We start from the raw sequence: 17,021 nt of genomic DNA, 5'->3' as shown, positions 1-17,021 counted from the left end.
CTTTAAGGGCACCTAACTTGATCATTCAACTTTCACATTCAAATTGACTTCTATTCTGATAGTTCCATATCTTTTAGGTTCCCCTGCTTCTACTGCAAAAAATGGCAATGGGGTACTTTTATATATACTTCTTAAAATACAGTAGAAGCTCTCTTAGATGCCACAATTAAGAACAGTACGGGGAGAGGCTGACTGAAACACAGAATTGTCAAGAAAAATTACACATCAACTTTAATGTAACAAAAACTTATAAACATCTCAATATTTTAAGGTTGGACCAAGACCTTTTCTTTACCTGTTGTCTGTTGACTGTAGGGTCTATATTGTCTTTCTTATATAAATTACACCCGAGATGAGCTAAAGTATGGTGGGCAAACTCTTTCTGTAAAGGAAGCTAATGGACACTAGGAATTGTGGACCTGTAATAGTTTGTTGCAAGCCCTCACCCATGCCACTGACCCACACAAAAGCAGTCCAAGGCAGTATGTAAAAAAATGGGTGTGGCTATGTCCCATTCCAACTTCATTTTAAAGAACAGGCAGCAGGCTAGTTTGCTGAACCCTGAACTATAATTTGTTTTTATCTCTTTAGAATGGAGTAAGAAAGTACTATAAGAATATTTGAGGGCAGAATCCTCTTAAGATTTTAAATTTCCCCCTTAATCCTTTTAGAGTTGCTTTCACCCATATTGAATTCACAGTCCCTATCTGATTTGCCTATGATTTTGATGGAAATAGCTGCTTCTCCTTCCTTCCCGTCAGTGTAGTAGCTGGCATAAACAGGTTTAGGAATAGGAACAACTGACTGTTGGTAAGCAGACAATTCCACTGATGGACCGACAACAGCACACCACAGGTCAGCGCAGCCTGCCCTCAGGGCGGGGCATCAGCTGTGGCTCTGTCGGTGTTTTACAGAGGCAGGGAAGAGCCCACCTCCACCCTGGGGAGCTGGGTGCATGCAAGTCGGTTAAGAGAGCTTCTACTGTGGTATGTCTTCCATAAGAAAGCTAGGAAAAAAACCCGAGTACTTGAGATATGGTGAGATGTTTTCATGTAACAGCTTATAAAAAATGGCATATGGAATTTACTTTAAAACCGAGAAATCTGATATTCTGATTTGGGATCCCTATTTTTACAAATATCTTAGATGATTCATATAATAGAAACCTACTAAGTTTTAGAATGAAAACCCATCAACTTTTAAAATACAGTAAATAACTAAAAGGAAAAACACAGAATAACAACACAGAACAGTCTTGATGGTGAAATTACCAAAGTCAAACAATTGTTGGATTCCTGCAATCCAATCTATGACCATGGGGTACTGGGATCTCTTTGCTAGGATTGTAACTGATAATAGATAAAAACTAACTCTTAACTCTATAAAACCAAAATGATTGCTATTTAAGCAGCTTAAAACACCACACTATTACTTAGGGTTTACCAAATAATCAAGTCTATACCTCTAGATTGAAGGAGGTCAACTTCTTTCAGTGTACAGTCAACATTTATCTGGAGTTGTCTGTTCATGCTTCTCAATCTTGTCATTTCCTCAGGCTAGTAAGAAAGGACCCAAAATAGCAATTGTGGGAAAGTCATTATCAAGCCCAACATTTAAGAACTGCTATTCATGTTAATCGTTCTGATTGGTTATTACCAAGAATATGGCCTTAGTTTGTAAGAGGGCATATTTAAGAAGTCCTGTGTGTTATATTTTTCAAGGAATCGTCAGGTAAAATGGGGACATCAATCAATATGGCCACATATAAACAAAATCTGATATAATGTGGCGTGCTACAATACTAGACTGTTCTATCATACAGAATGCTACCATTTTAAATCACAGAGCACTGAGAATATTTTATTTCTATACTTTTATGGTAAGGGAAACTCTAAGTATGAACCTTTTAAATAAGCAACATCCATGATTTTTAGTCTTGTCCAGGATGGTTTCAATGTGATTTCTATAAAGTAAAAGGAAAAAAATCTGCTATGATAGGAAGACAAAATAAAATCAAATCCCATTCTGTTAAAAACATGTATTTTGCTAAACACATTATTATAAAAGTGAAGAAAAATGAGCAAAAAAAGGTCATTTTAATTTATAATAATGCAAGATAATAATTTATAATAATGCAGCATAACAGATCTTATGCTGTTAGGAGATATTGCTAGAATTACTGGGAATGCCCACCAAATTAGAAGTTATCCAAAGTTTAAAATAAGTGCTATAACAGGCAAAATATAATAAGAGCTACAATCCTTTAAAATGCCAAGGGAACATAAAAATTATTTAGAAATATTAGAGATTGCTTTTCTTCTCTCATTTCTATGGGTAAACTATGTGACATTAACATGTCAAGTGCTTATACCTTGTCTAATAACCAGACGACATTAAGAGTTTAAAACATACCTGAACATTTATATTAAAGATAAAGCACTTGTTCAAGGATTTCAAAGAGTGTTGCTGTCTTTCTAGAAGACATGAAAAAATCTATTTTCTTTATAGAATTGTATCAGGAAAGTCAAGTGCCTGAAGGAGCTGATCCTTCCTATATACTGGGGTGATGGGATGTTTTAGCCACAGTGTTCCTGAATAGTGAAGCTGTATAGTCAAGAGGTTCCGCCCGTTTGCTTTTAACAACAAAAAAGCTCTTGTCAACAGGCTCATTTCCAAAGACCACTGGGACTCACTGAACTCAGTTTATCTGTAAGATTCCTATGTCCTTCTTCAAAGCTGACTGAGGGGGGAAAGCTGTCTCTAAAGTCACTACCATTTGTCAAAGAGTACATTTTTTCATGGAGAAGGGGTTTCAAGATTAGCTGTGAGCAATTCGCAGTTGTTTGTAAAACAAGATGTTTATATCTGACATTTCAAGTGAAAAATTCTAAACTTTTTTCAAAAGCTGACAAATACCAAGTGAGAAGTGCTCGGAGTCAACAGTTTCAGCACTTTAAGAAGCTGTCTCCCAGAGACCGAGATTGAAGACCTCCGATGTTCTTTGGTGGCGTGGCCCCAATTATGCATCTGGGACTCAAAGTTTTAGATTGGTCCAAAAACCCAATTAGTCAAGAAGATGAATGGGAGGAAAAACTTGGGGGAGGGGTTGATTGGCAGCTCTTTGCCCATTAAAATCTTATGTATCCTTCAAAATGTAACTTAAATTTCCTCCTCCTCCATGAAATTGTCTCATCTTGGATACTACCGGCAAAAAACTAACAAGTTTCTTTCTCCGAATTCCAAAGGCATTTACTATTACAAGCATTCAGCTAGCCAGTACGTCTGATTTATCCTGATTTATCGCCTTACATTTTCTCTCTCACACACTCACAGATACATACAGGTTCATAGACAGATACGTGTTATCTTTTTACATACAGATCTCCTTAGGCTACAATATCTACCGCGCGGCATTTAATACAATGCTTTGCAAAGAGCAGATTGAGAAGAACTTGGCGGTCATGCATCCTGCACTTCTGCCCTCCTTAGTTCCTCTAAGTTTCTGCACTTGTACACAGAGCTGGTCACAAATGTGCACGCCAGTCTCATGAGGCACACTTCTCACCAATGTTTTACACACTGCTTAATGAGAAAACGAAGTTGTTTGAAAACGTGAAGGTAGCAATATGTGTTTAATAGCAAACAAGTCAATTCTTTACTGTGTAATCCTACACTAGTCCTTTGTTTCCTGATTAATTTCCTGCACGGAATCTTCCCTTGTGTTATGCATGTTCCTAAAGTAAAAAAAGAAATCATTTTTACAAAATGCTTCAGTTTGGGTATGTTCCTCAGGCAGATTTTTCAAGTATTTTGCAAGCAGCCTTTACTTTAGGGAGAATATGTACTATTTGTTATACATTATATGAATTGTTTGATGTGCTAGCTTATTTAATTCTAACACACATCCAATCACACGGGCACTTCTTTAAAACCTCTCATCTAAAAATCTGGGGGTTTTGAAGCACTAACCAACCTATGCTACATTACAGCTCTCTACTTCTAACAACAAAAAACCAATAGGGCTTTATTTACTAGGGATTATCACACAGCAAGAAGTTGTTGCCTGACCAGGCGGTGGTGCAGTGGATAGAGCGTCGGACTGGGATGCGGAGGACCCGGGTTCGGGACCCTGAGGTTGCCAGCTTGAGCGTGGGCTCATCTAGTTTGAGCAAAGCTCACCAGCTTGGACCCAAGGTTGCGGCACATATGAGAAAGCAATCAATGAACAACTAAGGTGTCGCAACGAAAAACTGATGATTGATGCTTCTCATCTCCGTTCGTGTCTGTCTGTCCCTATCTATCCCTCTCTCTGACTCTCTCTGTTAAAAAAAAAAAATTTGTTAATCAAAGCTTACATGGTTAGAGGAAATAACTTCTATGCTATGCTAAGAAAATTTGTTCACGCCCTACAAGTACCTAAAGGACTCCAAAGTGGCCAGTCACCCTAGGTCAGTGGTCCCCAATCCCCGAGCTGGTACCAGTCCGTGAGCCATTTGGTACCGGTCCGAGGAGAAAGAATAAATAACTTAAATATAAGTCTGAACGATGTTTTATTTTTAAAAAATGACCAGATTCCCTCTGTTACATCCATCTAAGACTCACTCTTGATGCTTGTCTCGTAAGTTCGACAATTGTATTTAAAAATACCACAGCTTTTACGCCAGTCGCATAATTTTATTTTGTGCATTTATCCGTCCCACCCTAAAGGCTGGTCAGTGAAAATCTTTTCTGACATGGCCTGACCTGTGGTGGCGCAGTGGATAAAGCGTCGACCTGGAAATGCTGAGGTCGCCGGTGCGAAACCCTGGGCTTGCCTGGTCAAGGCACATATGGGAGTTGATGCTTCCTGCTCCTCCCCCCCTTCTCTCTCTGTCTCTCTCTCTCTTTCTCTCCCTCTCTCTCTCCTTTCTAAAATGAATAAATAAAATAAAATTAAAATTAAAAAAAATATATTTTCTGACATTAAACCGGTCCGTGGCCCAAAAAAGGTTGGGGACCACTACCCTAGGTGGTTTCCCATGTGAGTTAATTCTTCAGTATCTCCTCTCATGAAAGGATTCAAGTGAGCGAAAATGAGGCAGAAACATCACCTTTTAAAGATATCTCTGGAACATTTTCAGTATTAGAAAAAATTTCACTAAATTACTAAGTATGCCTGTTTCTCAACAGTCTTTTCAAAAACATCCACTGGTTCCCCATGACCAGCAGAATAAAGGTCAAACACCTCGACCTAGTGTTCAAGGTCTAAGCCTCATTCCACCTATGCATATTAACCTGTTAGGACATCAGAAATCTCAGCTCACGCGAGGGAACTGGAATCGCTGCATCCTGAAAGTCTCTGTCTTGACTTGAAGTCTCCGTTACCCTCTGTGCTCCTACCCTTCTAAAATGCTCTCCCCTTGCCTCTCTACCTGTACGGCAATATTCCACTGTCTAGCGCAGTGGTTCCGCACCCTTTTCCCTTCTATCTAATAACCACCTTATGAAAATCAGATGAAAGCTCCAGATCTGCTTCCCATATAAATACACACATGAAAGTGCATATAATTTCAGGGATTCACAGATCTCCTTTGAATCCATGAACTTCAGTTAAACTTTTTCTATGGGGCCAAAGGAGCAGACATGCTGCCTGCAAGAGGGCTGCCGTATGCGGCCACTTCTCTAAGCTAGCCACCTTTGAGATTGCCCTTACTTTCCAGAAGGGAAGACAATGAGGAATGACTCCGGAAAAGGTAGAGACTGAGTTGAGCCCTGAAGGACAGACAGAATTTGCACCTGCAAGAGCATTAAGTATATACAGAAACTAGCTGACCTATCCGTTCCTTATCACTAACCATGAGCATACAGAGTGTTTACCCATGTTATCTGTTGATGGGCCTATTTCTCCCATTAACAGGTATGCACCAAGCACCTAGCATTAGGACCACATTCACAAACTGCAAAATATGCTGTTGACTGAATGAATGTTAAAAGGTGAAATGATCTGTCTGACTGCCTCCCCGTTTCCAACTTCGGAAAAATACAAAAAAAAAAAAAAGGTGAAATGATTGGTGGTTGGATCAGAGAAAGTTGGTAATGTCACAAGATTTTAAAGACTTTTAAAATTTCAGAATTGCTTAAGATCTTGAGAAAATATTAATTAACATGTTAAAAATATATTATCCAAAGCTTTTCAATAGAGCAGTTCCTGTTAGGACCGTTTGTTTGAAAATATTTATACTATGCTTAGAAGAATACATGAGAATAATTTATAAAATATTTGGTAAGGGCAAACTTTTCATTTCTATTTTGACAGAAAGCACTTTACTGTAAATGAGGTCTATACATTGATTATAATTGTCAGTATTTGAAAATGCTGATGAGCCTATGAAATTCACACATGTGAAAAAAATAAAACATCTTATTATTTTGACAAGAACTACTGAAGTCGAAAGTCCTTCATCCATTGTTTAAAAACAAAAACCTCTACCCAAAACAGAACACCCCCACCTTACCATCCACCACTTCCCAAGAGATCACTTACCGTTGGAATCGGAGTGGTGCAGCTGACCCTTCTGAGCCGTCTCTGCATCAGGTCATGCTCCATACTGTTAACTTCAGCCTTCAGTCGCTCTAGCTCCTCTTTCTCATGTTTCAACTGCTTTGCTAACCTCTCCATCCTTGCTCGCTGATGTAACAGCAAGGCTATAGCATTACAGATAAAGTCATTGCAGAGAATAACACTGAACAAGTGACTGGGAAATGTCTACATACATTGCTAATGTATAAAATGTTTGTAAGGAACCCTGTCATACAACTTGAGTTGGCATTTACTTTCATGTCTGTCTTTCTTTTATTTAGAAATTAAATTTAACAGGGTGACATTGATCAATAAGAGTACATAGGTTTCGCCTGACCAGGCGGTGGCACAGTGGATAGAGTGTCAGACTGGGACGCAGAGGACCCAGGTTTGAAACCCCAAGGTCGCTGGCTTGAGCGCTGGTTCACCAGCTTGAGCACGGGGTTGTTAGCTTGAGTGTGGGATCATAGACATGACCCCAAGGTTGCTGGCTTAAGCAAGGGGTCACTCGCTCTGCTGGAGCCCCCTGGTCAAGGCACATATGAGAAAGCAATCAATGAACAATGAAGGTGCTTCAAAGAAGAATTGATGCTTCTCATTTCTCTCCCTGCCTGTCTTTCCCTATCTGTGTCTCTGTCACAAATAAAAAAAGAAAAAAGAAAGAAAAGAGTACATAGGTTTCAGGTGAACATCTCTATAGCGTTTGAACTGTGGATTGTGTTGTGTGCCCATCTGCCAAAGTCCAATCATTTCCCATCGCGGTGTATTTATCTGTCCCTCTTTACTCCCCCGCTCCCCTTGGTAACCACTTCACTTTTATCTATGTCCATGAGTCTCAGTTTTCTTGTCTTTCTAATGCTAGACTCCTTCATTTCTGCTTTAGTTTGTGTTGCCAAAATGACATCATCTATACATCCTCTTGTTCTGTCATCCTTACTTTCCCTAAGATTCTCCTTAACTCCATACCTGTTTTAAACAGGCTTAATACCAGGCATAATGAATTACAATCAATTACTTCCCTTCTTATACACTAAAAGAACACCAAATTCTCAGATCTCTTGAAACAATCTCAATAGACTTTTTTTGTTTGTTTGTTTTTGTTTGTTTTTTTTACAGAGGCAGAGATAGACAGGGACAGACAGGTACGGGGAGATGAGAAGCATCAATCATTAGTTTCTCGTTGCGCCTTCTTAGTTGTTCATTGATTGTTTTCTCATATGTGCCTTGACCGTGGGCCTTCAGCAGACCGAGTAACCCCTTGCTGGAGCCAGCGGCCTTGGGTCAAAGCCGGTGAGCTTTTTGCTCAAACCAGATGAGCCCACGCTCAAGCTGGCGAACCTTGGGAGTCTCGAACCTGGATCCTTCTGCATCCCAGTCCGATGCTCTATCTACTGCGCCACCGCCTGGTCAGGCTCTCAATAGACTTTTTAATTAAAGATTTTATTTATTGTAGGGGGGGGAGCATTAACTCATAGTAGTTGCTTCTTACATGTGCCTTGATCAGGCAAGCCCAAGGGTTTTGAACCTACGACCTCAGCATTCCAGGTTGATTCTTTATCCAGTGTGCCACCACGTCAGGCCAAATAGACTCTTTAAAAATTTTTCCTTTACATTTAGTTAGGTCCATTTTTAACTAATCTAACAATGTTCTTCACTACCAATCCAACTTCTTATAAATATACACTACTCACAAATATCGCACCCTTCAAGCCATAGATTCAAATTCTTTCACCTACCCTCTATGAATCTTTTCCCCACTCTGTAATTTGTATTTTTGAAAGTATCTATTTCATTTATCTGTATTTTTCTCCCAATGACTGTTCTTCTTTAAAAAATGTCTTATTAGGTCAGTATTACATGCGTCCATTGTCATGGCCTGAAGAAGGCCTGGCCCTGGCTGGGTAGCTCGGTGGGTTAGTGTCTTCCCGATATGGGTACGTTACCAGTCTGCCCTCCACTCAGGGCACATACAGAAACAGATCTTGATGTTTCTGTCTCTCTCTCTTTCTCTCCCTCCCTTCCTCTCTCTAAAATCAATAAAGTAAAAAAAAAAGTCTATAGATGATTCTCAAGCACTAACCCTATTCTTAATAGCAATGCTTCCGCCCAATATTTAATAAATACTACTCCTAAACATTTAGTTAAAACTAAATAGCTAATATCAATTGTTTCACTTTGGAACAGGAGATTGCCACCCCACCACACAGATTAAATTTCATAAAAGCGTTAAGATTACCTTGTGTATAGGCATAGTCATCTGATCCCGAACTAGAACTCCTGTGATATTTATGGCTTCCCTTTTCACCCCCAGAGCCTGGTATCACTGAAATGGGCTGAATAGGTTCTGGGGCTGCAGAACGTTCTTCTTGGTCCACTAAATTTAAAAGATTTTCAGTCGTTGCTCGGCCTACGGTGATTTTAAAAACGGTAGTTGGGTTTGGCATCACCCGAGGAGATGGTGACGGAGCGCACGAAGGCCCAGTGGGCTGAGTGTATGTAATATACACCGGGTTACCACTAAATGGAGGTTTGGGTTGAGTGGCGATCCCTCTTGAAGGAGAACTGGCAGGTGGAGTGGTGGCTGTGTACAGTGAGTGCTGGTTCCGTGGAGACGGCTGGTTACTGATGGGGGAAGGACTCCGCTGAGAGGGTTCAACTGTAATTTCTATCTTCTTCATGGATCCTTTAGGCAAGCTAGATGTTGCGTATGGGAGATAAGCTACTGAGTGGTTTCCCTGTTTGTGATAGCTAGGAGGTCCTGGTTGATACAGGTGGGGCGGAGTAGTTGAGGGACTAGGTGGCATGAAGACGTGGCCACTCGGGTGGCCCAGCTGGGGAGGCTGCACCTGATGCTGTGGAGAGCTGAAGGGGGAGGGGCACTGAGAAGGCGGCGGCGAGTGGTAGGCAGGCTGCGCGATCTGCTGCTGTTTGGGAGAGTACTGGGAAGGGGGGTAGTTCTGTTGGTGCGAATACACAGGCAAAGGACGCTGGCTATAATGAGACACAGGGCCCTGTGGGGAGGGCGGCCATGGTGTACTCTGAGGAGTCTGTCTTCCTGGTGAGCTCTGAGATGTCTGTCTAATATAAATAGAACCAGGAGACCCATAAAGATTGCTTGGAATTTGTGGAAGAATTTGGAGAGCTCTTGGTACAGTCTGTCCAGAAGGGAGGTTTTGGGATACTGTAACAGTGATCGGGTTTGTGCTGTACCGAGGTATGTGCATGTATGACGGAGGCGGCGGCGGCGAGGGCCCCTGCAGAGCAGATGGACTCATTCCTGCTTGCATGGAGGACGGCTGCTGAGGTGAATGTGAAGGAGGAGTAGCTGCACTTCTGTTCTGTTCATTCATAAAAAAGGGATTGTAGTTGGGAGGAGCAGCCACAACAGCTGGAGCTGAGTGTGGTTCCTGCACTAAACATATCAGCTGTTTCCCCGCCGCAAGCTGGGGGTCAATATGTCCATCACTTGAGCTGTGTACCAGTGTTCGACCACCATTAAGTTGCAATCCATCTCCTGGGTGGTAGCTACTAGGAGAAGGGACACCCAAGTTAATGTGCAAGAGGCGATTTCTATTCATCCTGTTGTCATCTGGACTATGGTATTCCATATATAAATATTTGCTACTCTCCTGAGAAAGGGCTCGGCAGCAGGCTTCAAGATTGTTGTTATTCTAGGGGAGAAAAATGGTAAAAGTAACATTGGCAAAATTAACAAATCTGAATAGTAGAAGTCAAGCTTTGCCAGAGAATTATGCAAATAGGACTGTCATAGAATAAGCAGAGAACAGTATTTTAAGCACAAAAAGCTTCATGGTCATCGATCCTGAAAAGGAGATCTCCAGCGATTCATATTATTTTACAGACGTTAAGCTCACATGACTAGTACTACCGCTACTGCTACTGCTAACAGAAACATAAAGTACCTACTAATGAGCACTGTGACTCAAGCCCAACTTTTCTGACTCCAAATCCAGGACTCATTTTATACTTGTTGCATCTCAACAAATTAAAATGTTGGGCTAATCTTGGATTCACCACAATTGCTGAAATATACAAGTATAAGTAAGAGCCATCATTAATATTTAAACTGATAAACATAAAAATAACCATGCTTTTCTAAAGACACTGAAACCACAAAAGGGAAAAATATATATATATAATAGAGTTCCTAGAGTCAAAACAATAAAAATTCTAAAGCAGACTTCACTTTTAAACAAAATTATCACTATATAACTTCAACTCTCTGTATCATTATGAAAGATTAAGTAAACAAATAAGTTTTTAAAAGTCCATTTTTTGAACTATGGTCCATGACTTCCCCAAAGTTATGGTAATTTAATACAAAACCAAGTCTTGGCTGACTTAATGAAATTCTTCACACACCCAATCTTGAGTTTTTACCCAATGAAAGGTTTGGTAAACTTTTTAAGATTTTATTTATTCATTTTAGAGATTAGAGAGGAGAAAGAGAAAAAGGAGAGAGAGAGAAGGGGAAGGAGCAGGAAGCATCAACTCCCATATGTGCCCTGACCAGGCAAGCCCAGGGTTTTGAATCGATGACCTCAGCGTTCCAGGTTGACACTATCTACTGCGCCCCCACAGGCCAGGCATAAATGTTCAAAATCATCTAAGGACTTGAATTCTTTGAGTTACACACACACATACAATGATGAAAATTATCAAACAAACATTTTAGATGTTCCAATCGTCAGTAATAAAATTAACAGGTTCTTGCCTGACCTGTGGTGGCGCAGTGGATAAAGCGTCAACCTGGAAACGCTGAGGTTGCCGGTTCAAAACCCTGGGCTTGCCTGGTCAAGGCACATACAGGAGTTGATGCTTCCTGCTCCTCCCCCCTTCTCTCTCTCTCTCTCCCTCTCTCTTTCTCTCTCCCCCCTCTCTATAATGAATAAAGTCTTTAAAAAGAAAAAAAAAATACGGCATTTAAAAAAAAATTAACAGATTCCATCTTTTTTTAAAATATAAGATATAAGGCAGTTTTCCATTAAAATACAAAACTCAAAACTCTTTTATTAACCTAAAACAACACTATTATTCATTACCTTTGAAATAATCTATGTCTATTGATGTTTCTCATTATCATCACCTGTTCTGTAGTTCATAAATATATACAAATATGCACATATATACCTATTACCATATATTAAGGAAAAATACACTTTATATAAAAATGAAAGGAAACCTACTTCTACCGAGAACCCAATACGGTTAGACCTCAGACAGGATGGACACAGCTGTGATTTTAGAGCTGCGAGAGCTCATTTATTGATAAGGAAAGAAATGCCTGGAAAATTGCATGGCTTGAAAACAAGCACTTAACTATTTAACTGGTCAGGCCTCAAATTCAAATATGTTTGAAAATACTTTCTGAGCCACAGAAAAACAATGTAGGCCTGACCTGTGGTGGCGCCATGGTTTGGTTTAAGTGTCAACCTGGAATGCTGAGGTCGCCTGTTCAAAAAACCCCTGGGCTTGCCTGGTCAGGGCACATATGGGAGTTGATGCTTCCTGCTCCTCCCCCACTTCTCTCTCCTACTTTCTTTTTCTCCCCTCTCTAAAAATGAATAAATAAAATCTTTTTTAAAAAAGGAAAACAATGTTGAAATATAAGAAAATAATCAGAACTCTAAGTCTAGGTTTTTTTAACCTTCTGGGAAATCATGCTGATCAAGGAAGAAAATCTAGATATTAAACAAATATGGAACCAAAGGAATCAAATTGACAATTAGAAAATGTCACTGACATATCTAAAGGGAAAATATATTTAAAAAGGTTTTTTTAAGCCAATGAATTAAGGGGACAACACGAACTACAGAGTTTTATTTGAAACCTAAATTTACTACTTGTTATTTTTATTAATGGTCCTGAAATTTCATATTTTCTACATTGAATCTGGTAGCCTAGTTAGTACTTTGTAAAAAGGATCCAGATTCAAAATGACACAAAGTTAGATTTGTCAGCCTTATTTCAAATGCATGTTTACAGCGACAAGTTGAATAAATTTTCCTATGAAAAAAATTTAAAACCACAAATACAAGATACTTAAGTATTATCTTTAAAGAAGTATTTAAAAAAATACCACCAGAATAGATTCAAATGTCATATCTGACCTGTTAAATGATATAAAAGGAGAAAAATAGATAAGGAACTTTAAACAGTATACATGAACAAAGAAATAAATTGTTTATAGTTAGGTAAAGAGGTCAGACTTTTTTTTAAGCAAGAGAGAGAGACAGGAAGGGAGAGAGATGAGAAGCATCAACTCAGAGTGGCAGCACCTTAGTTTTGTTCACTGATTGCTTTCTCATATGTGCCTTGATGGGGGGGGCGCTACAGCAGAGCTAGTGACCCCCTTGCTCAAGCCAGCGACCTTGAGCTTCAAGCCAGCAACCACTGGGCACAAGCCAATGACCTTGGGTTTCAAGCCAGCAACTTAGGGGTTCAAGTCAGTGACCATGGGTCATGTTTATGATTCCACACTCAAGTTGGTGACCATGTGCTCAAGCTGGTGAGCCTACCCTCAAGCCGGATAAGCTCACGCTCAAGCCGGCAACCTCAGGGTTCGGAACCTGGGTCCTCAGTGTCCCAGACCAACACTCTATCCACTGTGCCACTGCCAGTGATAGGTCAGAATTTTTATGAAGACATATGAACACTCTGCAAAGGACCGATGCAAAAAAACATACTCATCATCTTAAATTGCGGGATGAGAGCTCAGAAACAGGCTGTAAGACTTACGTATTAAATGCAAACTACTGAGTCTCATATATATATATTTAATTACTTACTTATATTTTAATGTAAACAGAGAAACTTTCCAGACCCAGTAGGTGGTAAGTTCCATACCAATTAACTCTAGTAATACTAAAGGCACAAAAAAGTAAAAGACTAAATAAAGACAATGAGTAAGTTATCAGAGTTGAATTTACAGTACACTGATTCAGTTCAGTAAGTGAGATGAAGCCACCAAGCCATGAAGTACCAGCTGCCCTGACCGGGTAGCTCAGTGGGTTGGTGTCCTAAAACGCCACGGTTGCGGGTTCCATCCCTGGTAATCATGCTTAGGGAAAGCAACCAATGACTGCACGCTTAAGTAGAACAACAAATGAATGCTTCTCCCCTTTCCTCTACCTCTCTCTGTCTAAAATCAAGCAATTAAAAAAAGAGAAAAAATACAGGTAATACAGGACTAAATGAAATAAAATTCAAACAGAAAAAGACCAGAGCTAGGTGGGGCCCTAGGACAGACTGCTCGGAAGCAAGTGGTTTAGTGGAGAGCCTCATTGGTTTCACTCCAGTGGGAAGGCCTTCACTCCATCAGAGACCCACCTGAGAGGCTACAGCGCAGAAATTCAGACTGGGAATGTGCTAGTGTACTGAAGTCATACGCGCAGAGGTCTGGACCTGGTAGGAGTGCTTGCAAACAAAGGAAGCACCTCTGTTACCACCACTGTTCCGTGAGCTTCTATTCATAACTAAGCTCAACTTTACACAGGCTTAGTTCTAACCTGAGCCCCTCACACTACAGGCAGGCAGAGTCTGAACTGCTTGTGTGAGGAAGTCCAGCGGACAGGACGGAAGGGCTGCTCACAAACGTCGCCCAGCCAGGGAAATGCTACCGCCCGAGACTCTGAGAGCCTGTGAAAGATGACATAGAAGGCGACGAGGAAGTGAGGCTTGTTGCTCTGTTGCCTCTTGGAAGACATGGCGTATCAGAGATGAAATGACAAAAGAATGTGATTCAAGTAAAGAAAGTGGTCTTACACTTAAAATTAGACAGACATATTAATAAGCGTTACCAACTAGAAAGAAGTTATAAATTTGAGATTGAAAATTCGATTCTACAGATTTGGGGACTGATGACACAGCCCAAACAACTTAAGAAGTGGAATGTGAGGAGAATCTGTTTTCCTTTTTGCTGTATTTACTGTTTTCTCTAAATCAGTGGTTCTCAATGGAAGAGATTTTGCTTTCCACTGGACATTTGCCAATGTCATCCAGACATTTTTGGCTGTCACAGGTGTGGGGATTCTACTGGCATCTAGTGGGTGGAGGTCAGGAATGCTGCTAAGCACCAGGCAGCCCGCCACGACAAAGACTATCCCGCCTAAAATGTTAATAACACCCAATTGAGAAATCCTGCTCTAAATGTCACCCCCGCCCCCTACACCAGAAAATTTTACCGAGTTCTAGTTCCCCCAACACAAAGCCAGTTCTAATAAGGAAAAATACAGCTCAATATCACTCTCATCGGAGGACAGTGTACCTGTAACATGCACTGAGACACCACAGCCTCTGGAATCTCAGGGAAACGTTGTCGGAGGTCAAGGAGAACCTGCATATCGAGCTGTGGGCTGCTTTGCGCCATGCCAGAGCGGGCGGTGGTCAAGTTTCTCTTAGGAAATGGATGCTAACCGGCCTTCCAATAGTAATGGGCTTCCAATACCGCGGTCATTTTCTATTAAAAGAAATTGAGGAATAGTTCAATTTAATTACACATTTCACTTTATTCAAACAGAAACCTAATACTAATAGACTAAAATGGAGAGACCTAAAATAAGGAGGAGACCCAATTCTAAATTTGGAAAGTTGACCAATCGAACTTAAAACAAACAACAAAAAAGCCAACCTCCTCCCCCAAACTTCAATTTCATTTAAACTTAAAAAAAAAAAAAAAAAAAAAAAAAGGCAGCATGAGCACCTAGAATAAAAATACAGAGTATTATATATTATTTGGCAACCATATTTTCCTAGCCTTGAGAAATCCTACTTGTATATAATCACTCATGTTTTCCCAACGGCTATTACATAATTCTCTAAAGCAGAGTAATTATTTTGATGTCTGAAAGAATACAAAAATATGGACCTGATAATATCACTACAAAGCATGCTTATCCTATCTGCCTTACATTTGAAGCCAAAATGTTTGAATTTAAAGTTTGAGTGAAGGAAACTCAATGTATAAATGAAACAACTGGACAAACAAAAGTAGAAATGCGGAATCCTCTGTTTTCTTTTTTTTTAATTGAATGTATTGGGGTGACACTGGTTAACATACTTATACAGGTTTCAGGTGCCCAGCTCTACAGCACATCTCTGTGTATTCCGTATATTGTATCTATCGGTCTGTTCACCCCTCCAAGCCAAGTCTTCGTCCATCACCACCGCCTCCTACACACACACACACACACACACACACACACACACACACCACCTCCGACCTGGTAATTACCATAGAATCTTCTGTTCTCAGAGAGTATGCTAGCTGTGCCATCATTAGCCAGACCTGCCCAGCTAGGCTTTCAATTAGTTCTGATGCAGTCGGCACAGGTGCTGAAATGGCAGGATGTGGGAGTGCAGTTCTGAGTACAGGAAACTGACCCCCAATCTTCCTGGTACTAGTCAAGTTAAGCACCCATGTAAATAAGGCAACTAATGCAGTAATAACGAAGTCATAAAGCAACTGGCAGCATCAAGGGTCAATTAACCAATCTTAATTAACCGATCTACTGTTTAATCTGTATTTACCATTTTTAAAAGGGGAAAAATTAATGTATGTACCATACAATCTCGTAATAATTCTGATGTGCTCACTTGCTGATCAGTTAAATATTTTTAAGAATGAGCAGTAATCATCTGTATCTTTTAAAGGATTCCTAGAAACCCCAGTTAGAAGACACATGTCTAAACCACACACATAAGGGAGAGGCATCCCACACTAAATCTTCTATTTCTTGCAAACAGGCCCCAGAACTTTAAATCATACCATTACTTAAAGCAGCGATATTCAACCTTTTCCACCTCATGGCACACATAAACTAATTACTAAACTTCTGTGGCACACCAAAATATAGTATTTTTTTGATGATCTGACAAAGAAAAGGTATAATTTGATTCCTTCACACTGGATAGCTATTGTTTTGGATCTTTTTTTTTTTTTTTTAATTTTTTTGGACAGAGACAGAGAGTCAGGCAGAGGGACAGGTACGACAGAGAGACAGGAAAGGAGAGAGATGAGAAGCACCGGTTCTTTGTTGCAGCACCTTAGTTGTTCATTGATTGCTTTCTCATATGTACCTTGACTGGGGGGGCTACAGCAGAGCAAGTGACCCTTGCTCAAGCCAGCGACCATGGGATAAGTTTATGATCCCAGCTCAAGCTAGTGACTCCACGCTCAAGCTGGATGAGACTATGCTCAAGCCGGCAACCTCGGGTTTCAAACCTGGGTCCTCCGCGTCCCAGTCTGACACTCTATCCACTGTGCCACCGCCTGGTCAGGTGGCTCATCATTTTTTTTATTTGACAATCTAAGGTGACAATCTAAGGGAAAAGAGGTCAGTGCCCCTGATTATATAGTCAGGTACTGCATGTTTTAAAGATTTTTGTGGCATACCTGTTGAAAATTACTGACTTAAAGCAATGCAGAGAACTACAGAGAATA

General features: G+C 40.3%; 1 protein-coding gene across 6 annotated transcripts in view; it reads right to left on the bottom strand.

The window, feature by feature from the left end:
- TAB3 (TGF-beta activated kinase 1 (MAP3K7) binding protein 3) overlaps nt 1-17,021 on the bottom strand; it is a 134,312-nt gene that overhangs the window by 14,621 nt on the left and 102,670 nt on the right. For 4 of the 6 annotated variants that reach the window (XM_066250316.1, XM_066250315.1, XM_066250314.1 and 1 more), the window contains 4 exons: nt 14,847-15,038; nt 8,796-10,230; nt 6,524-6,684; nt 1,463-1,556 (listed from right to left, as the gene is read on the bottom strand). In XM_066250316.1, coding sequence (XP_066106413.1) covers nt 1,463-1,556; nt 6,524-6,684; nt 8,796-10,230; nt 14,847-14,948 — 1,792 coding nt within the window. In that variant the 5' untranslated portion in view covers nt 14,949-15,038. Of the gene's footprint in view, nt 1-1,462; nt 1,557-6,523; nt 6,685-8,795; nt 10,231-10,482; nt 10,603-14,846; nt 15,039-17,021 lie in introns of those variants that run through there. The other 2 variants (XM_066250319.1, XM_066250320.1) reach the window with 2 other exon arrangements.

This window comes from Saccopteryx bilineata, chromosome X (genome assembly GCF_036850765.1).
Source record: "Saccopteryx bilineata isolate mSacBil1 chromosome X, mSacBil1_pri_phased_curated, whole genome shotgun sequence".
In the NCBI taxonomy this organism is placed as follows: Eukaryota; Metazoa; Chordata; class Mammalia; order Chiroptera; family Emballonuridae; genus Saccopteryx; species Saccopteryx bilineata.
This window is presented reverse-complemented; position numbering and strand designations above follow the sequence as displayed.